At 42.2% G+C, this 23,590-nt stretch overlaps 1 protein-coding gene across 1 annotated transcript in view; it reads left to right on the forward strand.

Moving 5' to 3' along the window:
* The window catches only part of LOC138745087 (anoctamin-1-like), a 243,741-nt gene that overhangs the window by 68,100 nt on the left and 152,051 nt on the right, over positions 1-23,590 (forward strand). The window contains exons 4-6 of the mRNA XM_069902195.1: positions 1,167-1,265; positions 10,696-10,847; positions 19,586-19,640. Of these exons, the coding sequence (XP_069758296.1) occupies positions 1,167-1,265; positions 10,696-10,847; positions 19,586-19,640 (306 nt within the window). The remainder of the gene's footprint in view (positions 1-1,166; positions 1,266-10,695; positions 10,848-19,585; positions 19,641-23,590) is intronic.

Genomic DNA, 23,590 nt, shown 5'->3' on the forward strand with positions numbered 1-23,590 from the left:
GTTTCATTGAGGACCTTCACTGCATCAACAAGGACCTCCCAGTGGCCAACTACTTCACTTCCGCATTACCATCACCACACAGACATGTCTGGCCACAGCTTCCTGCAAATTGGAGGAACCGTAACCTTGTATTTCCATCTCCCATTTCTGTTTACCCCTCCAAAGTCTCTCTTTCCTTCACCCCTCTATCTGCCTTCCTCCAGCTTCCCTTCCTTTTATCAGAGAGCTCTCCTTCTTTACCCCTCTGCTCGCTCCTGCAATCGGTTCTCAACTTCTTTCTCTTTGACCCTGCCACCTAGATCCACCTACTACCTTTTACCTGGTACCTGTGCTCCTTTCCTTCCCCTTTACATTCTCATTTGAGTGTCTGCCTGATTTTTAACATTCGTGACGAAGGTCGCAGGCTTGAAATGTTGACTGACTTTTAATTCCTTTGGATCCTACGTGACCTGCTGAATTTCTCCAGCACTTTTGTGTACTCCTCTTTCCCATGTCCTCCTTCTGAGATGACGAAACTAATATTTAATTTTTCCTCTCCAGTATTGCATCTTTTGAGTCTTGGCCTTGGTGTTCAACAATGATTGGACTTTTCTTTTATCCAATCAGCATTTAACTATTCACTGATCATTAAAATCCGAGCAATTTGATTTAAAACATCCCCCGGGGTGCTGGGGTAGTTTCCAGCAAAAGACAAAATAAAACAATGGAATACAGTGAAGTAAGACTAATTTGTTAAAATGGGGAATAGGTAGCATTCCATTCACAGACAGTATTCACTGAGTCCCTGACAATTTTGGACAGTGGGATACTTTCCTGAAGAAAGAGTCATTTCTCTTGGTGGTGGTATCAAGCACCTCCTGTCAAATGTAGAAAAGTGGAGAAGCATCAAGTTGAGTTCTGTATTGATAAGGACTCAAACTGTTTGTAAAATGCCTGGACTTAATCCATGGTAGCCATTCTTTTTGTGGAATAAGTTGGAGGTTAAATGTACACCAGAAAATCTGCAAAACTGATGGCCCAAGATTGGAGCATTGGTTTCCAGGCAGTAATAGAGTGTATTCATTGAATGTGGAATTTAAAGCATCAACACGTCCCTAGAAAGTAACTGAGAGAGAGTTTTTCCTTTGTAAACTGCAGTAATTTGCTGTGCTCTTTCCCCCTCCCAGACGAAAGCTTACGGGCTAGGATTTGTGAAGATACACACACCGTGGCATGTACTCTGCAGGGAGGCGGAATTCCTCAAGATTAAGATGCCCACTAAAAAGGTAGAGGCTGCAATGATAATAATCGTAACTTGTAATACGTTTCAGTTTGTTTTCTGGAGGCATCAGCAATACTTCATGAAAATTAACATGCCAGTTTTAGCAAAATAAGGCTGCAAATGGAGTCTCTGGTGCTGCAAAGCAAAAGGCTGAGAGGAGACAGAGAGAAGTTTTACTTTTTTAAACATAGGCTCTTTCGGCCCACAAAAATACACCTAATTGACCTACAGCCCTGCAGGGTGGGAGGAAGCCGGAGTGCCTGGAGGAAACCCACGCAGAATTGGGGAGAACATGCAAACTCCTTAAAGACAGCACTGGATTCAAACCCTGGTCCCTAGCACTATCATAGCGTTGTGCAAACTGGAATGCTAACAGTGTCTCCCCTTCATAGGATCAAGTTCATAGGATTCTGTTGACAGACAGACAGAATCTTTCTCTCAGGGTAAAAATGTCACCTATGAGAAGACGTGTGTAAAGTGAGCCTGGTGGGGTTTAAGGGGATGGGTAGGTGCTTGGAACAGGCTGCCAGGAGAGATGCTGGAAGCAGAGACAATAGTTATTTTTGATGGGCTTCTAGTCAGACACACAGATATGCAGAGAATATAGAACATATGGAAGTAAGAGTTTTGGTTTAATTTGGGCATCATGTTTGGCACACATGTTGGTCGAAAATGCCTATCCTGTGCTGTTGTAGGTCCTAGTGTAAGAGAAGGGACTATGTCTGTTCGTACATCACTATTTGACAAGACTGTGGGGGGGAAAAGCCCAATACATGAAGTGGTTTTGCCTTGTTCATGAAGAGGATGTATGCAGCAAACTAGGTCCATTTCTTACCTGGCTGAGCAGTGTTGTTGCAAAACTAGCTCCATGGGAACCTGGGTGTTTGCGGGTGATCAAAACACAATCACTCTGTAAGCATTTAAGTCAATTCACCTTTATTTATCGTTCCTATTATGCTGGCAGTAAAGACATAGCGTTTCTCCAGGAGATCTACATAAATAGAAGTTAGAATAGAAGTTAAACACATTGAAATATTAAAATATTAAGATGTATACAGTAAAAATCCATGATTCGCTATCCACATATGTTCTGGGAATTCAGGAGTCTGATGGCTTGGGGAAAACAACTATTGCCCAATCTGGATGTAAGGGCCTGAGTGTTACTGTACCTCCTACCAGATGGCAGAGGGGAGAAGAGAGTTTACATGAGGGGTGTGTGGAGTCCTTCACAATGTTTATTGACCTTCGCATTGAGTGTTGTAGATGTCCTTCAATGTGGGAAGAGAGCCCCCAGTGATCTGTTCCACTGACTTCACAATCCTCTGAAGGGTCTTATGGTCTTAGGAGGTACAATTTCCAAACCAGGCGAAGATGCAGTTGCACAGGATGCTCTTGATACATCTCCTGTAGAATGTAGTGAAGATGGAGGGTGGGAGATGAACTTTCCTCAGCCTTCGCAGGAAGTAGAGGGCTGCTGGGCTTTCTTGGCTATGGAGCTGGTGTTCAGGGACCAAGTGAGATTCTCCACCATGCACTCAAAGGAACTTGATACTCTTGATGACCTCAACGGTTGCATTGTCAATGGTCAGCGGAGCATGATTGATATTCTTGATGACCTCAATGGTTGCGTTGTCAATGGTCAGTGGAGTGTAGTCCCCCTGGGCCCTCCTGAAGTCAACAACCATCTCTTTTATTAACGTTCAGATACAGGTTGTTGGCTCTGCACCAGTCCATTAGTGACTGCACCTCATCTCTGTACGCTGACTGATCAGGCCCATCACAGTCGTGTCGTCAGCGAACTTCATGATGTGGTTTGAGCCATGTTTAGCTGCACAGTCATGAGTCAGCAGAGTGAACAACAATGGACTAAGCACATAGCCCCGGGGACCCCCCATGCTCATTGTGATGGGCTTGGAAATGCTGTTACTGATCTGGACTGTTTGAAGTCTCCCTGACAGGAAGTCAAGAATCCAGTTGCAGAGAGAGGTGTTAAGACCCAGCAGATTCAACTTCCTTATCAGGTACTGAGGTATGATTGTGTTGAATGCTGAGCTGAAGTCAATAAACATTATTCAAACATATGAGTCCTTGTTTTCCAGCTGGGTGAGAGCTAGATGAAGGGCTGTGGCAATCATATTGTCCATAGAGTGATTGGGTCAGTATGTGAACTGCAGGGGGTCCAGTGATGGGTGCTGCAGGAGCTTGATGTGCCTCATGACAAGCTGGGGGTGAGGATCTGCAGTTGGGGTGTTAGGAGCTCCAGTGGGTGGGTGACCTCGGCGAGGATGGGATCTCAGATGGGCAGGTGGCCGGGGTGAGGATCTGCAGGAGCTTGATGTGCCTCATGACAAGCTTCTTGATGCACATCATGATGACATCATGTGAATGCGACAAGGTGGTAATCATTGAAGCAGGACACAGACGACTTCTTCGGCACGGGGACAATGGTGGCAGTTTTGAAGTACGTTGAGATCATGAGGCTTCTCAGGGAGATGATAAAGATGTCAGTAAGAACATCTGCTAGCTGATCCACACATCGCTTGAGCGTTCTGCCGGGGATGTTATTCGGTCCAGCAGCTTTCCATTGGTTGACCTTGCCTAGCTCACTTCTCACATTGGCCACTGCAAGACACAGCACCTGATCACTTGGAGGAGGGGTGGTCTTCTTTGCTGCAATATCGTTTTTCACCTCAAAATGCACGTAAAATTTATTCAGTGCATCTGCGAGGGAAGCATAACCAGCACAGACCGATGGTGTAGTCTTCTGATTGGTGATGTCTTGGATGCCCTTCCACATGCATCGCATGTCCTTGCTAAATAGGAAGTGACTGTGAATATGCTGGGCACGTGCATGCTTTGCTTCCCTGATGGTTTTAGACAGCTTGGCTTTTGGAGAAGCTTGGGCTACCTTCTCATCTGCTCTGAAGACAGCGTCTCAGTTCCTGAACAGCACACGCACCTCCGCTGTCATCCATGGCTTCTGATTAGAGCAGGTTACGATGGTCTTGGGCACAGCGATGTCGTCAGAACACTTTCTGATGTAGCTGGTCACTGATGCTGTATACTCCTCCAGGTTGATGCAGTCACCACTGGTTGCTGCTTCCTTGAATGTGCTCCAGTCAGTGTGCTCAAATGAGTCTTGGAGTGTATAAATGGCCTTGCTGGCCAGGTTTTAACTTGCTTCAGAACTGGTCTGGAGTGCCTGACGAATGGTCTGTATGCTGGGGTTAGCAATGCAGAGATGTGGTCTGAGTATCTGAGGTGGGGGCAGGGCTCTGCCCGATACACACTGCAAATGTTCGTATGCACAAGGTCCAGTGTGTTTGCCTCTCTCATAGCAAAGTTCACATACTGATGGAATTTAGGTAGGCCTGATTTGAGGTTTGCCTGGTTGAAATCCCCAGCAATAATAATCACTTCATGCATTAATGGTCTGGAAACTAGAACAATGGTGTGCTTAGCTCTCATAATCATCCTTTAGCTCAAGGTGAATACTTGATTTTACTAAAAAATAGAAAACTCTCCCATTGCCCCATCTGATTGAGGATATATAATAGAATTGATGAGGAGAGCTAAAAGGTATTGATGTCTTTTAAAATATATTTTGATGGGTAGATGGAGAGGAAATATATAGAGGGATTTGGGCTAACTTCAGGAAAAAGGTTCTAGTTTGGTCAGCAAGGATAAGTTGGGCTGAAGGGCCTGTTTCTTTGCTGTAGAATTGAGGTCAGCTTTTCCATAGTGGCCACACATCTACTGACCAGATCAAGGTAGGGATGTGCCTTCCTACACAGCCAAATACCCCAGCCGGAGTACCACACCTGTGCTCTGAAGTTACTGCACCAGTCCTTGTCATCCTTCTCCACACAAGCTGCCAGAAAACTTCCTGAGACACCATTTTTGTCTCATGGTTGTACTGGAGAACTGTGACCTTCTGCTGTGCTGCAGGCAGATATCTCTGTTGACCAGAGTGCCTTTGCAAACCCTCTGGGATCATGTGTTCCAGACACTGGGATCATTTAAAAAAAAAAACATGTTTACGATATTTGAGCTAGAAACGTTTATGAATTAGAGGAAAAGCAACAGGAGTACCTGTAAAGCATAATTCCCCTCTCATGTTGGTTCTGTTATCTTGGTGTAAAACAGTACTTGTTAAAGCATGCATTTCATTTGAGGGTCTTCATAAAGTTCTTACAAGTAAAATTGTATCTTTCAAACTCAAATCCTGCAACTACTTGAAATAAAATAACTCTTAGTCAAGTTGTAAATGTGGTGGTGAGAGAGAGAAGTTTCAGGTTGATGTTTCAGGTTGATGATCTTGCACTAGGACAGGATAGTACTGGAGGTGTAGTAGATTTTATGTAGAGAAAGCAAGGGAGGAAATGGATGGAGGTGAGAACTGAGATCACTAAGTTCTGCAGGAGGGATTACATTTCAAAAGGTGAAAGAGTGGGGTGAGAGTGAGGCTAAAAGACTACTTTTCAAACAAATTTCACTGATGTGAGAGGTTCTAGATGGTCCTCGGCTCTGATTTATAGATCCAAGATTATTTTGCATTTTTGTTACAATATAGAAAAGGGTTTGACACTTGGTCTTGATTTAGGCCATCAGTTAGTGCAGGTTGTATGATTGCACAAGGTAAGATTGTCCTGAAGACTTTCCAGTTTGGTGACTGGTAAGAAATGTACAATTATTTTCTGGGAGGGAAAAAGAACTGAGCTCTCTCTTGACTCCATCATCTTTTGAAACGTATTTTCTCCATCTATTTCCTCCCTTGCTTTACCTACTCTATCTATTATCCCCTAAAACTACCCTTCCCTAATGCAAGGTCATCAACCAGAAATATCAACTTTCTCACTCTTTCTCCCCCCCCCCCCCAAAACAAAAACACTACATTTCCTACTTAACAGACTAAGTGTTATTTTATTTCAAGTAAGAGCAGGATTTGGGGTTGGAAAGATGTAATTTTTATGAAGAGAGCAGATGAAGTGGTTGTGTTTTTGTTTCAAAAAATGCTGTTATGGACCAAGATCACAGGAGGGCAAACATGAGAGGGGAACTTTACGAGGCCTTCCTTTTCCTTTCCTCTCTAATTTCGTAAATGCTTTCAGCTCACATACTGCACAAATTGCAAACATTTATTTTTAAATGGCTTGGACACACGGTTCCATGAACCCTTGAACCCTAATGTTGTCACTGCTAAATGAACATGTTCTCTGCCAAATCTAATGCTTTATGAATATATTTGACTGCTCTCAGTTCATTAACAGCCAACAAATATAAAATGACAAATTGCTTTAGAACATTTCGCTAATTTTTCCAAAAAAAATTTAACGTGGATATATACTACAAGGTAAAAAAAAGTGGTTAATTTTTTATACTCCGCCTGAAAGATTATTCCTTTTCTGAGCAACCTTTTTCAGAGGGGAATTCATGCCTCTCGCAACCATATGAAAATTTAAAATGCCTGACAGGGAAAAATCAAACTAAAATATTTACTGTATATACTTGTGTAATATTTGAGATTTGGGGACCAATTTCTCAGGTCAAATTTGGGGGTGGATTTTTACACGAGTCATATTTTTGACCATGGTAAGTCCCTGCGGAATTTAAGACATTGGAGCTCGAATGGCCAGTACTAGTGATAAGTCCACATTTGGGACATAGCTCAGATGGATGGACAAGCGTCTGAGGTGAGGATCCGTAGTTGGGTGATTGGGAGTTCAGATGGGTGGGGAGCCGGAGTGAGGATGTACAGTTGGTGTTTCGGGATCTCGCTTGGATGGGCAGCCGGGGTGAGTATCCGTGGTTGGGACATTGGGATCTCAGATGGGCAGGTGGCTGAGGTGAGAATCTGCAGTTGGGGCATTAGGAGCTCCAGTGGGTGGGTGACCTCGGCGAGGATGGGATCTCAGATGGGCAGGTGGCTGAAGTGAGGATCTGCAGTTGGGGCATTAGGAGCTCCAGTGGATGGGTGACCTCGGCGAGGATGGGATCTCTGATGGGCAGGTGGCCGGGGTGAGGATCTGCAGTTGGGGCGTTAGGAGCTCCAGTGGGTGGGTGACCTCGGCGAGGATAGGATCTCAGATGGGCAGGTGGCCGGGGTGATGATCTGCAGTTGGGGCGTTAGGAGCTCCAGTAGGTGGGTGACCTCGGCGAGGATGGGATCTCAGATGGGCAGGTGGCCGGGGTGATGATCTGCAGTTGGGGCGTTAGGAGCTCCAGTGGGTGGGCGACCTTGGAGAGGATCTGTGGTTGGGGTGTTGGGATCTCCGGCGGGCAGTCGGGACCAAAAATAGGGGGATTGATTTTTTACGCAGGATCAAGTATCCCACAAGTATATAAAGTAAGCCTGTGATTTGATCATCTCAAATACATGCATTGAATTATGTACAAACGTTGATGTCTTCTCCATGTTGTGCATGACCAGGAAATCATGTTTTGGAGCTTGTTTCCCAGATTCCTTGTTGCCTTTTAGCACTGACTTGTAGGTATCTCCTTACTGTGTGGTTCTGTACTTTGCTGGGAGTTCCCATTGCCAGCAATCCTCCTTGGCCCCATTCCACACAGTCCCTGCTATTTTTAAAGTTGATGACCAAAAGAGACCTGGTTACAGTATTTGGAAGTTGTGGAATGTGAAAATGGTTGGGGATGAATCAGGAGAGAGAAGATATCCTGATAGATAGATGTATAAATAAATAAAATATGCAAACAAAACACACCGCAATAATACAAATTAAATGAAAAAGATAGCAAACACCAAAGATAAATTTTAAAAATCAGTTACCAAAGTGATGAGGATTAATGAATGTAGAAAATAAAGATTTTTGAAATTTAACAAAAGCGGTCATGTTAATTTTAAGTTGATTTGCATATGAGAAGATTGATCTTTTAAACTTTCTATAAAACCACTGGATTTTGGATAAAGTCTTTGCTACTTCAGAGGGTTCACGAAGCCATGAAGTGAGTGAAATATTTTTGTTGCATTGATTTCCACCATCCCATATGGGAACGTGGGTTTAACGTTCCATGTGAAAGTCAGCCCACCAAACAATGCAGCCCTCCTGCATTGCACTGTAATATTGACCAAAAATTTTGTGCTTGCATTTCTGCACTGGATTCTGAACCAAAGTACAAATATTAGAACAAGGGAGCTATCGACTGCGCATCAACTAAACTTGAATTGTTCTAACTGTGAAATGTCTCTTGCAGATTGTCCACATCTGTAATTAATTCTTTCGTCTTGAGTGATTTTACGAAAAGTCACTATGAACAAATCTCCCTGCCAACAAGTTCAGAGCAAGGTATCTTAGTTAATTAGCAGAGTTCACATTTCAAAGGCTTCTTTAGAGTGACCTGATTGAAGTGAGGTTGTGAGAAATTCCTCTGCGATGCTGGATTGGATCCATCTGTTCGGTTCTCTGTCACACACTTGCTGGGATCAGAACAACACACCAAGGGAGCATGTTTTCTTCCCTTTAGGACTGCTGAGGGAGTAACATGGAGCTCTCTTCAAAACTTGAACAACACACTGATGTACGAGTGCCCCAATGCCATAAGCATTTTGTAATCATGGTTCTGACTTTATTTGGGGAATGCTTTGAAATGGATGAAATGAATAGTAAATCACTTCCAACAACTGAAATAAACCCTTCAATGTTGTATGTGCAAGTGATATAACTTGCACAAGGCTGTGATTAGATTGGCATGGGCTCCAATGCCATTTTTATTCTCTCTGGGTTGAGAGGGGGCAGTGTAACATTGGTATTATTCTGGCACTTTATACTGAAAAGACACGTAGGATGAGATCAATCCAAATAAGGAGAAGAAAAGGAGGGCAGTTCACGTGGTGATCATCAAGTATTTGGTTGAGTTTACAGTAACTAAGTTTAAGGAATGATTGGGACTGCCTGATAAAGTGCTAGAAATGGACTCGAGTAACTTTCAGAAGGAAAAAGAATAAATATTTCATGACGAGAACAGTGCCAAAGGCCCAGGTTCGAATCCACCACTGTCTGTAAAGTGTTTGTATGTTCTCACTGTAACTGCATGGGTTTCCTCCCACATTCTAAACACATGGGGTTAGAAGATAATTGGTCACAAGGGTGTATTTCAGTGGCACAGACTTGTAGGACTATAAAATTAAAATCAAGCAAAATCATTTGATAACACCTTTGCTACTTACAGCTCCACCAATAGCCACTTGTATTTTCAGCCAAATCACGTACTGTATATCACAGACAACAAAAGTCCTTCACCACTATCCTCTCCTGTGGTCAAGCCAATTTTAAATCCAAGCTACAAAAGATTTATGGATTTCCGCCATGAGGGATGATGACACATACTATACTGAAATCGTGTAGACAAATCCACTGCCCTACGTTCATCAATAACTTTTGTAACATCATTGTAAAACACAAGTTCATGAAGATGCAACCTACCCTGCAACAAGCCGGGCTGACCATCCATAATAACCTTGTGCCTTCCCAGGAAGGGAAAGAGTTGGACAGAATTTTGACACATTGAATTATTTGGAACCTCCCATGCTGGCTTGCAGTGTGTGATGTGCTTAGATCCACTTTTAGTGTCCTGGTGAATCATCGAGAGGATTTCTGCTTTAAGATGTCTTTTGGCCAACGAATCCTCATCAGTTAATTTAAAATTGCTTGTAAATTCTTCAAAGTCTAGAAGGAATGAGAAGAATCTTAAACTGGATAAATGCAAGATAACGATGAGGGTTGGCTGCAGCCTAAAATGTTAGTTAACCTTGCTGATGGAAATATTACATTAAAATTATCTGTTGGTCTAAACACTAAACAGATTAAAATGAAGAATGGAAGATCTATGAAACATTGAAAGTGTTTACAACAGAGCTCTGAGATAAAGTATATTTTTAAAACCTAATTTAGCCAAAACCTACAAAAATATTTTAGATTATTTTTTTCCTGGAACAAATGAGCACGTTCAAACCAAGGTACTGTGAGAAATTTTGTTTTGCATGCAATTCAGCTCGTCAACCCACATGTCGTATGGCAATAATAATCCAGTACAGAGTTGCAGAGAGACCAGAGCAAAGGCAATGTAATTTTACTCGTGTGAGGTTTGTTCGTGATTCTGATAAGAGCAGGAAAGTTCTGGTGATGCATGATCTCATACTCGTGAATCATCTTTCCATCAGGAGGAGGGAGAAGAAAATGTGGCCGGGGTGGGATGATGCGATGTTGCCTGCATGAAAATACCTTAAACTTGAAATAAAAGATGGCAGCTGTGGGGAGAGAGAGAAATTATTAATGTCTCAGATTGATATTACAAATTGTCACACTACAATAGATGCAAATCATTAGGGCCCTTTCTAATTTGTTCTGAAATATTTTTGTTGCTCTATCTCGGCTTTCACAGCATACCATGACTTAATACTGTTACTAATTCTTCAGGTGTATGAAGTAAAGCAGAAAACTGGGGTCCTCAGCAAAATCTCCAATCTCATTCATAAAATTACTTCACCTTTGCGACCAAAAGTGGAGGAGCATAACAACTTGACTTTCAAGCATCTTTCCTACCCCTTCTCCAGAGAGAAGAAGCATTTGTAAGTATATGTGTGTGGAACAGATTCTGAGATTATATTGTTTATTGCTGGGGATGTTTTAAATCCAAAAGTGGGGAGGTAATGCTTGAGTTATGCAGGACATTGTTGAGAACAGGAATCCTACTGATGTCCTTTAACTGAGGATGTTGCTGTGTTGGAAGTAGTTTAGTGAAGATGTGTTGGACCTGTATGTGATGGTACAGATTCTATCACTAATGTATATATGTACAGATTGTAGTGTAGGATGACTGTGATTGGCTGAGAGCATAGCCACGCCAACTGGCAGGTCTTAAAGGGTTGCTCCTAGCCAGACCAAGTTATTCTGGACTGGTTGACCTACATGTGATACGCTCCATTCTTCTAGTTAATAAAAGCCTTGGTTTGGATCAACAAGTCTTTGGTTCTTTCGACACTGTATCTGTAATGATAGAGCATAGAAAAGGTGAGAAAAGTTTGGACAATCTACACTTGCATCCTTTGAAATTTTACATAGAAAGAACTTGATTGAATCACAAAATCCTTGGGGACATTGACAAGATAGTGAGGATAATTCACCGCACCAAAGATCTAGAACTTAACTGGTCTATCTTAACTGGTCAATGCTTTATTTTCAAACCGGGAAGAGATGAAATTGTCTCCTTCAGAGTAAATGCACTAACTTTAAGCATTTCTAAGTTGATAGGTTCTTGATTAGAATAAAAGTGGCATTCAGATTAGCCCACATTCTTTGATTGTAGAGCAGGTTTCAGGAGCTGAGTGGCCTGCTTCTAGTTTCTACGTGGATGTGGTATCATTTGTTTACAGTATTTCAGACAAAACAACTTTGAAAATTCAACGTGTTAATTTGCACAGGGAAAACTATTCAGGCACTAATATCCATGCTATCTAAAAATTATCTTTAATCTCTCCAGTCTTCCAATGAAGCCCTGCATTTTGATTTTTGTTGTCACATGTCCCAAGGTACAGTAAGGGAGTTTGTTTTGCTTGCAGTTCAGCGAGATAACTCAAGCATCACAGGAACATTTAAAGCTGGTTGAGGGTTTCTGCAACACACTTCAGAGTTCAGTTTTATTGTCAGAATAGATACATGACACACAACCCTGAAGGCCAGGCAGAATTACTGCTTATTGGTAGTGCAATAAGAAACTGTACGCATGTAAACAAATAAAGAAATGTTAACAAACTGTGCAATACAGAAAAAATAAATCAATAAAGTGTAAGAGTCCTTAAATGAGTCCCTGATTGAGTTTGTTGTTGAGGAGTCTGATGGTGGAAGGGGAGCAGCTGTTCCTGAACCTGGTGGTGTGAGTCTTGTGGCACCTGTACCTCTTTTCTGATGGTAGCAGCGAGAACAGAGCATGTACTGGGTGGTGTGGATCTTTCATGATTCCTGCTGCTACTCTCCGATGGCAGCATTCCCTGTAGATGTTCTCGATGGTGGGGAGGGGTTTTGCCTGTGATGCCCTGAGCTGTGTCATCTACCTTTTGCAGGGCTTTATGCTCAGGGGTATTGGTGTCCCCATACCAGACTGTGATGCAGCCGGTCAGTACACTTTCCACCACACATCTGTTGAAATTTTACAGGATTTCCAATATATACCAAAACTCGGCAAACTCCTAAAGAAGTAGATGTGCTGACGTGCTTTCTTCTCAATCCCATTAGTCTGTTGGGTCCAGGAAAGGTCCTTTGAGGTAGTGGCTCCCAAGAAATTAAATTTGCTCACCCTCAGTGAGCCCTCTTTAAAACAAAAATAGGTTGCAGCTGAAATCCTCTTCCTGTCCAAATACAGTGGAACAGCAATGGAGCTGTTGCTTCTCACCAGTAATGCAGGTTCAAACCTGACCTGGGATGCTGTCTGAGTAGAGTTTGCACCTCTCTGGGACCAAGAGGGTTTCCCTCGGCTGCTCCGGTTTCCTCCCACATCTCAGATTTGTGGATTGGTAGCTTAACTGGCCATCAGTTTATTGATCCTTGTATGGGACAGTAGTGGAATCTTGGGGGAGGGGATGGGAGATGATGTTTTTTTTTAAAAAAAAAAGGCACAAGTTGAGTCTCAGCATGAACTATCTCCTATAACTATCTCCTTGCGTGGATATGCCGAATTTTCAGATGTGTTTCTGTGCAAAGCCTTGCAACAAATAGATAAACATTTGGCATGGTGGGGAAAGAAGACTCCTTTGCAAGCACAGCAGCCCATAATAGGTTGAAGGGACTTCAACAAGTCTCCTTAGCTAAACGATTCCATTGAATTTCTTGAACAGAAAACCAGGCTACCATTCTGCTGCCAGCAGCTGCAATGTGTTGAATCAGACCAGTGATCCAAAAAGACATGAGATGGAATAATATCTTAAATGGTTGCCTTGAACTTGATGCTATTCAAAGATTTGCTGTTCGTGGTATCAGCAGATGAAGGCTTAGCACCTTTGTTCTCTTGCTATTTTAATACAGATGTTAATTTCATTGTTCCTGTGTTGAAAATGGCATACTGAGAAGTATGTAGTGAATGCAACAACCACTTTCCGCCTTGCATTCTTACAGCGTGGCGTTGATGTCCTGAAGTAAAAACAGAAATGCTGGATGAACTCAATAGGTCTCGCAGTGTCCTTAGGAGGTAAAGATATATTACAACATTTCAGGCCTGAGCCCTCTTCTAGGTAACATGCACATACGGGAGAGAGAGGGAGAGAATTGTCTGAGGTCTGGCAGATGGAATTTAATTAGGGAAAATATTAATTGCTCCATTTTGGCAATCAAAAAACAGTTGTGCCAATGTTGCAGAACTCTGATATGCAGAACACGTTGGAAACCAGTTGAATGATTCACAATGAGCAAATAAAGCTGCTGGGAAAATAACAACGTTATTTTTCATTGCTGAGGGAGTCCCCCATAAATTTTATTTGCCTGCAAATTTGAAGAAATGATGTTAAGGGATTGGAAACAATTCTGTAATGGTTCACTGGACTTGTACCTGGTCTTACTGTGAGGAAAAGGTTCAAAAGTTCATTTTATTGTCACACAATACATGAAAATGTAATATACATGATATACTTCAACATTCCTCTGCCTTAAGGCAATTGAGTCATCATAAGCCTTGCCCTGCACCCCTAACAATAGGAGAAAGAGAAGCAAAAGGGGGTCCCTTCAGATACGGAGTGTCCGTGGATTCAGCTCCAGTGCTCTCGCAACCTCTGCAGCTGCACAGACTCCTGTTCAAACCACTGGCAGCCTGAGCTCCAAATCCAAAGCTTCGATACGATCAGGAAGCCTTCAAAGTCTGAGGCCTTTCGGGATCCCTTTCCCAAAAACAGGATAAGTTTTTATCTGCTGCAGTTCAATAGAAAGGGAGGGGACTTGATGAAGACATGAAACAACCTGAGGAGTCTTCGCTGGATGAATGTAGAGAGAGGGGGAATCATCTTAAAAATGAGAGGTTTCCCCTCTAAGACCGATGAGCTGCCATGTTTCCTCTGAGTGTATTCGTGACACTATCTCAAAGGGTAACCAGAACAGAATCTGCGAATACTATATTTTGAAAGCAAAGGCAGATGGGTCCTTGATAAGCAGCGATAAAAGTTTGCATTCACAATCAGATCAGCTACAACCTTGTTAAATAGTGGAGCAGGTTTGAGCGGCTGACTTTCGTTCCTCATTAATAATGTTCATATAATCTGAAGCCTTGTACATGAATGATTGCTGAGGCTAACTTCAAAGGAGAGAGGAGAGTACAAGATAGTTCAAGGGGCAGCACGGTTGGGTAGTGGTTAACGCAACGCTGTTACAGTACCAGCGATAGGGACTGGGGTTCAAATCCAATGCTTACTGTAAGGAGTTTGTACGTACTCCCTGTGTCTTTGTGGGTTTTCCCTGGGTGCTCCAGTTTCCTCCCACCGTTCAAATCATACTGGGCATTGTAGGTCAATTTGATGTATTTGGGCACACGGACTCGTGGGCTGAAAGTGCTGTATGTCTAAATTTAAAGTTTAATTTTAAATTTTATGTAACTAAATCTATGTTGTCAGCAGTTTTAAAGTGTGGCTCCATCATGCTCTCACCATGGAACTTTTTGCTCAGACTTTGATATGGCCCCAGATTCCAGCCTCTGCAGTCTCTTGCATCTCCAGTTTCTTTTTGTCCATTCTTTTGAAATTAAGTTTGTAAAGAGTTTGTACATTCTCTCCGTGTCTATGGGTTTTCCCCAGGGGCTCCGGTTTCCTCCCACTGTTCAAAATGTACTGGGGGTTGTAAGTCAATTGGGTGTAATTGGGCAACATGGGCTCATGTGCAGTACATCTAAATGTTAAAATTGTAAAATTTTAAATTTTAAATTTAAAGACATTGTGTGCATTTTCTCACAGCCATCTCATTAGTCCCTTTTTGCCTCATCACTTTTTTCCTTCAATGTTCTCTCTCTCTCTCATAAATCCATCTCTTTTCTTCCCCCCCCCCCCCCCACACTCCCAGTGAAGTGATGCCCTTCATTCTATTCAGCCTGCCACCCTTTCCCCAGTATTAAAAAGTCTTCTGGCATTACATTTGATATTATTGCAAGTAACCTTTCTCCTCTTCCATCTGCTTTCAGACTGCCATAATTTGGACTGTAATATTTTCCTTTATCAAATAACCAAAATTGGCACCAATTAGATGTTGATTGCTGTAAGACCGTCTTACATTTTTTCCTTATTCACAGCATGGCAGAAGTCGATTCCGACCCATGCTGCCCAGTTAACCTACAACCCCTATATTTTTCTGAGAATGGGAGGAAACAGGAACACCCGAGGAGAAAAGCCACATGGGTTAAGGGGAGAATGTCTCCTTACAGATGATGTAGGATTTGAATCCAGGATGCTGACACTATAGATGATGTAGGATTTGAATCCAGGATGCTGACACTATAGATGATGTAGGATTTGAATCCAGGATGCTGACGCTGTAATAGTGCTGCACTAAATGCGACTCCAACTGTGCTGCCACTACCATTACAGGCCACTCCAATGTTATGGCCATTCATGTAAAACAAGTTCACCCTTGCAGAATTCAGAATAAAATTAGTTCTGTGAAATTTTTCTTTAAAGTAAATACTTTTTCCAATTTGTGCTTCTTGATGCAGGCACAGATGATGCAGCCGTACATCATGAAATATTGCAAATAGTTATAATTTCATTTAGTGATACAGTAACAGGCCCTTCTGGCCCTCGAGACTGTGGCACCCAAATACGCCCTTATGACCAATTAACCTACTAACACTGTACATCTTGGAACGTGGGAGGAAACCACAGCACCTGGAGGAAACCAATGCAGGACACAGAGAAACTACAAACTTCTTGTAGGAACTGTGAATTCGAACCTAAGTTGGCTGTCACTGTAAATGCTGTTTTCTCAGAACACAACTCTGAAAAATTCTAAGGTAGGTGTTGACTGTACTTTAAACTTGGTAAGAGATCTGGAATTTCTTCAGAAGCTCAGATCTGTGACCCTGTGACTGGGCTCGATGCACCTGCTTGCTGGCAGCAGAATGTAGAATACTTGCAAGGTTCTTAAAGCCAGTTATATAGGATTGAAGCCAACACACACACTGTTTGCTCAAATTTAAAGGACTTGGGACCAGCAGTCGACACAGAATCAAAGGCAATGCCTGATTTTTGAAACTGGTGTAGTTTTTGTTCTGGCTAGATCTGAGACGGGTTGGGAAATGATCTGGTTACAATTGAATTGAAGGTGCAACGATTTGAGAGGCTGATAGATCTCAAGTTGTACTGGTGCAGGAAGAAAAGCAGAGAAGCCAGAAAGATGTTTACCTTCAGTAACCTTTCTCCTGAAAATGGGCTGAAGGTTTCACAAAGAAATATTACATCCTCTGCTTTTTCCTATTTTCTGTAAATATTATGCTTCCTTCTTGGATTAGATATTGTAAATCAGTCCAATTTGGGGCTGCCTCAATTTTACAATGTTAACAATTGTGTGAATGAAGTTGGCACTAGATCTCAATACACAATGAAACCTTCCAGGACTGCTTCATGAACGAAAATTAAAGTTGCATTCATATCACACCTATTTAACCTTTATAGAGTGCAGCACACTTTAAAATGCTGTGGCCATCTAAGTAAACTTTTGGCAGGTGTTTTATGCACTACAGGTTTCTACAATTATCAGAGAAATATAAAGTTGTGTTTTTTGTGGTCTTCTTAGGGATGTTCATTAGCCTGAGATCAGAATTTATTGTCATTTACAAGTCATGAAATTCGGTGTTTGTGGAAGCATCATAGTTGCAAACATTCATTTTATAACCCTCTTACGACATTAAGTAAAAAAAAAAGTGCACGAAAAGTAAGGCAGTGTCTTTGGTTCAATGATTATTCAGGAATCTGATGGCAGTGCTCATCTTTAGGCTCCTGTACCTTTTCTCCGATGGTAACAGAGTGAAGAGGACATAGCCTGGGTGGTGGGGGATCTTTGAGGATAGAAGCTGTTTTTTTTAAAGACACCGCCTCATGTAGATGTCGTCGATGGAGTGAGGTCTGGTGCCTGTGATGTTGCAGATCGAGTTAACAACCCTCTGGAGTTTATTCTTGTCCTGAGAGTTGGTGCCTCCACACCAGGCACTGATGCAATCAGCCAGAATGCTCTCCACAGTACACCTATAGAAGTTTACAAGAGTCTTTGATGACGTACTGAATCTCCTCAGACACCTCACAAAGTATAGTCGCTGATGCGCCTTCTTTGTGATTGGATCAACATGGAGGCTCCAGGACAGATCCTCTGAGATGTTCACACCCAAGAATTTGAAGTTCTTGACCCTCTCCACTACAGAGCCCTTGATGAGGACTGGGCCGTTTCCCCTGACCACCTCTTGGAGTCCACAATCATCTCCTTGGTTTTGCTGATATTGAGTGAGAGGTTATTGTTGTTGCACCATTCAATGAGCTAATCTCCCTCCTGTACGCTTCCTCATTGCTGTTTGTTGTCGGCAAACTTGGAGATGACACTGGATTTTGCCTGGCATGGATGTATAATGAGTAGAGGATTGGGCTAAGCACACATCCTTGTGGTGCACCTATTTTGATAACCAGTGAGGAGGAGACGTTGCTTCCAATTCATACTGACTGTGGTCTTCCGATGAGAAAGTTAAGGATCCAGTTTCGGAGAGGGGTACAGAGGCCCAGAGTTTGTAGCTTCTTAACCAGCACTGAGGGAATAATGGGCTGTAGTTGATGAAGAGGCCGTATGTATGAATACTGTTTTCAAGGTGATCCAGAGCTGAGTGCAGAGCCAGCAATATTGCATCTGCTGCGGAGTGATTTTGATGGTAGGCAAATTGCAGCAGGCCCCGTTCTTTGCCTTAGGTACGTGTTAATTCTGGCCATGACCAGCCTCTCAAAGCATTTCATCACAGTAGAAGTTGGTGCTACTGGGCTGTAGTCGTTGCGGCAGCTCACACTACTCTTCTTGGGCACCAGGATGATTGATGCCCTTTTGAAGCAGGTGGGACTTCTGACTGCTGCAAAGAGAGGTTGAAAATGTCCATGAACACTCCAGCTGGTTGGTTGGCTCAGATTTTCAGTACCCTGCCAGGGCCTGACACCTTGCGAGGATTACCCCCTTGAATGCAGCTAATTCTTCTTGCAAAATTCCTGCTATGTAAATAAACTAAACAGACAGGAAAGTGGAGCCTTGGTTTCCTCTGTTCCATCCATAGCTTTGTCTCTGCTAACTTAACTGATATGATATTTGATTGGAAATTGATTGTTTAACTTCAGTTTTGCTCCAATCCAACAAAAGATGACAGAAATCCATGAAACCATGTTTGCTTTGTATGTATAAAATACATAAGTCTATACGTAACTTATTTTTCTAAAACCAATTTCCATTAACCTGGGGTTAATGCAGCTCGAGAGTTTCATTGAACAGTGTAACTTTGACACATTGTGAGCTTGGAAGGTACCATAAAACATTCGCAAATATTGCCACGTGGAACACTAAACTAAAATCGCATGCTTCCAATAACTTCTTCAAGTAAGGGAAAGAAACAGTCTGAAAGTATTAGAACTGTACCCACTTTGGATTTTGGTCACCTTTGCACTTGTACCAGCACTGTTAGCTCGTTAGTTACTAATGGCATCTTTCCAACTTCCAAAGTGTTGATGCATCTTTCTTTATTCCAGAGATAAAACTTGGGTCACATGAATTTAGCAATCGATTTCCGCTTTCATTAGTTCAAAATATTTATAAAATTTTCATAATGAGTTGTTCAATTTTCCATAAAGAATAAATTGTCTTTTAAACATCACCTCTACTAATGAATGTACATGGAATATTTTGTGAAATTAGATTCCTCTGAGCCCAAAAAAGAACTCCAGTGATATGAAATCTTGTTTAGCATATTCAAGTAGATGGCTTTCCACATCCCATGATAAAATTAAACTCTCAAAGTTTCTCTTTCCTCCCCAAAGCCCTCCACGCCTCTAGTTGCTCTACGTGCTTTACCCGGAAGTACCAAATCCAGCTTTTCTGGTCATTATTCTCTGGAACTGTCAAGATTTTAAAGTTTTGCATTTATCACTCTTTCATTTAAAGGAGAGGTCATTCATAATGAAGTCTTTTATTTTTTTATTAATTTAAAATGGGCTCTTCATTTTTCCAGAAGCTGTCATAATTCCATGGCAGCTGCTATGATCTTAGCCTCATTTTGTTAATTGAAATCTTTCTCCTTTTCATAATTAAACAACTTTTTCTTCCTTAGGTTTGATCTTTCTGATAAGGACAACTTCTTCAGCAGTACAACAAGGAGCACAATAGTGAGTATTGAAACTTCTGTATAATTTCACTGGTCAACAATAATTTACAAACCTTCATTTTACACTATTAACTTCTTCTTTGGCTTGGCTTCGCGGATGAAGATTTATGGAGGGGTATGTCCATGTCTGCTGCAGGCTCGTTGGTGACTGACAAGTCTGATGCGGGACAGGCAGGCACAGTTGCAGCAGTTGCAAGGGAAAATTGGTGGGTTGGGGTTGGGCTTTGGGTTTTTCCTTCTTTGTCTTTTGTCAGTGAGGTGGGCTCTGCGGTCTTCTTCAAAGGAGATTGCTGCCCGCCGAACTGTGAGGCGCCAAGATGCACGGTTGGAGGCGAGATCAGCCCACTGGCGGCGGTCAATGTGGCAGGCACCCAGAGATTTCTTTAAGCAGTCCTTGTACCTCTTCTTTGGTGCGCCTCTGTCTCGGTGGCCAGTGGAGAGCTCGCCATAGAACACGATCTTGGGAAGGCGATGGTCCTCCATTCTGGAGACGTGACCCACCCAGCGCAGTTGGGTCTTCAGCAGCATGGATTCGATGCTTGCGGACTCTGCCAGCTCGAGTACTTCGATGTTGGTGATGAAGTCACTCTGATGAATGTTGAGGATGGAGCGGAGACAGCGCTGATTAACTAAAAATAGGCTAAACACTTCACAATGATGCTCTACCCATAACTTTTGAAATTGTTTAACTATTAAGTGATTCTCCATAATTTAGCTCCACACAACTATAGTTAATTGAAAACAATGTTCAATTTGTGAAAACAAAACTGGAAATGTTGGAGAGACCAAATCAGTGGGCATCTACGGAAAGAAATGTTGGCAGTTTTTACCCCACCCCCACAGATGCTGCCTGACCTAATGACTTTTTCCAGCATTTTTGTTTGGTTTCTGAACATTGTTCATCTCCTTCTTCGAATTTCCATGGCAACTGGAAATGGGAATGCTTCATTCCACCAAAGGAGAAATGCTGGTGCCAAAATATTTTGCAGAGCAGATCTTGCATCTCCTGGAAATTCACTGGTGAGAATGAGCAGGAATATTGGCCAAACTCAAATACAAATGCATTTGCATAATTTTTGTGTTTTATTGTAAATTTCTAAAAATTTAGACATGGAGCATGATTACAGGCCCTTTCAGCCACGAGCCTGAGTTGTCCAATTGACCTCCAAAGATCTCGGAGGAAACCCTTGCAGACGCAGGGAGAATGTACAAACTCCTTGTGGATAGCATGGACCCAGTCGCTGGCACTGAAACAGCATTACCACTTCGTTAACTGTGCTGCCCTTATTACCAAATTGAACACTTGTGATTTGACAGGAATCTTCTAGCTCTGGCCAGGAATAGATTATGGCTGAAGATGTGTTTATACAGAACAAGATATTGTCACGATAGCAAAACAAGACTGCATATGCTGGATGCACAAAAAACCCCAACTACTATATAACAGGCAGGTTCAGGCAAGAGAAATGTTTTAGGTGACTGACCCCTCTGGTGATCTTTAAGTATTTATGAACAATATTTTCATGCCCCCCCCCCCCACCAACTACAACCAATCTTTGTTTTTGGATCAAAAAAGCTAGAAAGTGGTCCAACCGGGTCAAGATAATTGAAAGGATTAGCCTGTGGAAAATGTAATCGTGTAACTTGTTTGTTAGTACTCAGACATGGCAGGAAGTTAAAAATAGACACTGGGTGTTCCCCTGAGGACCCAGTCTCTGTTGAAAATGAACCCCCCTCCCCCCTTCCCCGAGTTGTGCACATCAGTTTAGCAGTGGCAATATTTTTAACTTGGAGATTTGGAGAGCAAACCTCCCCAGTTGGACTTCCCTTCTGAGACATGAGATCGAGCCAATTAATAGTGGTGATAAATGTTTAGCCAATTATAGATGGATGTTTTCCATTGTCCAAGATCTTGCTACTCAGTTTAAGCAGCAGTTTTTTGTGACATTATTTTAGAATCAGGAAATTCAACTGAAATTTGTGTCATTAACATGACAAGGAAGTAGGTGGAGTGAGGTGGGAGGAGGACGAGAGTCTCGAGTATATGAGGAAAATTAAGTTTGAGCCAACGTAGTTTTAGAAACGAAGAGCAGAAGTTAGTGAGATCTCTCAGAGAATCCAAGATAAGATCAAGGATTTGAAGAAGTAGGGAATTCCAGGAAATCTGGAATGTCATCATGGTCAGTGATAGAACCATAGAATGCTATAGTGCAGAAAACAGGCCATTTGGCCCTTCTAGTCTATGCTGACTATTATTTTGCTAGTCCCATTGACCTCCTCCAGACCTCTCCTATCCATGTATCTATCCACTTTATTTTTACAATTCAAGATCGAGCTCGCATTCACCACATCAGATGGCAGCTCATTCCACACTCCCACCACCCTTTGAGTGAAGAACTTTCCCCTAATGTTTTCCCTCTAAACCTTTCCCCTTTCAGCTTTTTTAAACAATGGGACAACATGAGCTGCCCTCCAATCCTCTGGCACCTCACTGGAATTGCACAAGCCTGCAGATTGAGGAACAATTATTTTACAGAGAATGTGTGATGCTGAAGGAGAATGGAACTTGGCTAACCAGAGATGTGTTTAGTTTTGGGTGTCAGGGACTCACCATACTTCAGAGATAGGATTTTGTAGCTGGGTGTAGGAAAGATTTGAACATTGGATGGACAAAAATCTGCAGAGACTGGAGTCCAATGCAGTATATAAATGTGCTAGATAAACTTGGCAGGTTACACAACATTAATACAAAGTAAAAGGCAGTCGCAGTTTCAGACCAACCTCCCAGTGGCTAATCACTTCAGTTGACTGCCACACTATTATACCTGCCCATAGCCTTGTGTAGCCAAGTTGAAGCCACCCGCAAATTGGCAGAACAGCACCTTGTGTTTCTATTGAGCAGACTCCCACCAGATAGCATTAACATCAACTTCTCTAATATCAGTTAACACCCCCTTCCTTGACCTCTCCCTTTTCCCTCATCCTTCTGTCTCCTTGGTCTGTGCTACTTTCCTTCCTCCACATTTTTGTTCAGGCTGATTTTCAGCATTCTTGAAGACAGGTTCAGGCCCAAAATGTCAACTGCCCTTTCTTCCTCTGGATGCCATATGATCTGCTGTGTTTCTCCAGCATGTTTGTTTGCTGAACATTGGATGAGTTGGATTTCTGTTTTTGTCAGCACATGTACCACCCCACCCCATGATTTTCTGAGACAAGACACAGACCATGTTTCTCTGAACTTGTTTTACATTGTGCATCAACTTATGTAGCTGTTTGATATGAGGCATGTAAATTGTGAATCTGTGCTTGCTTTGATTGAATGGGATGTTTTGGATTGTTATGGTCTACTGTACTTTCCCACATCCTAGAAATTCCAGTAACTTCAGGGAAAAATTTGCAACATCTAACAATTGTAGTTCTGTTATTTAATGCATTATTTCATGACTTATTTCCAAGAATGCATTGCAATTTTTAATCGAAAACTTGGCCAGTCATTTAATGTTAATGTTTAAAATCTGAGCTGGAAATGTAAAAGAATATAAAGCCTAGAAACAGGCTCTGCAGATAATTGAGCTCCATTTGCCTCCTTTCTTCCTTAAATCTTTAACTCCAATTTTCTAGCTCTTTTCCATATATAGTCCTGCTTGCTATATCATTATCTAAGTGAGGTTTGAATTAACATTCTGACTTGTATTCCACTTGAATACAATGGCAGAAGTTGCCTCCACGACTCAAGTGGTTTGAACGTGGAGGAGCAAAATCTAATTTTTCTGGGCACTCTCCAACTGGATGACATTAACACTGTCTTGTCCGGTTTCCAATAGACCTCTCCCCGTCTCCCTCTTCTGCATTCCTGTCTCCTTTTCTCTCTCAACCCACTTCCCCCTCATTCAGAGAGCTCTCTTTTTTGTCTGACTTACTGCAGGCAGAAGGGAATTTCATGAAATATTA

This window comes from Narcine bancroftii, chromosome 1, assembly GCF_036971445.1.
Source record: "Narcine bancroftii isolate sNarBan1 chromosome 1, sNarBan1.hap1, whole genome shotgun sequence".
In the NCBI taxonomy this organism is placed as follows: domain Eukaryota; kingdom Metazoa; phylum Chordata; class Chondrichthyes; order Torpediniformes; family Narcinidae; genus Narcine; species Narcine bancroftii.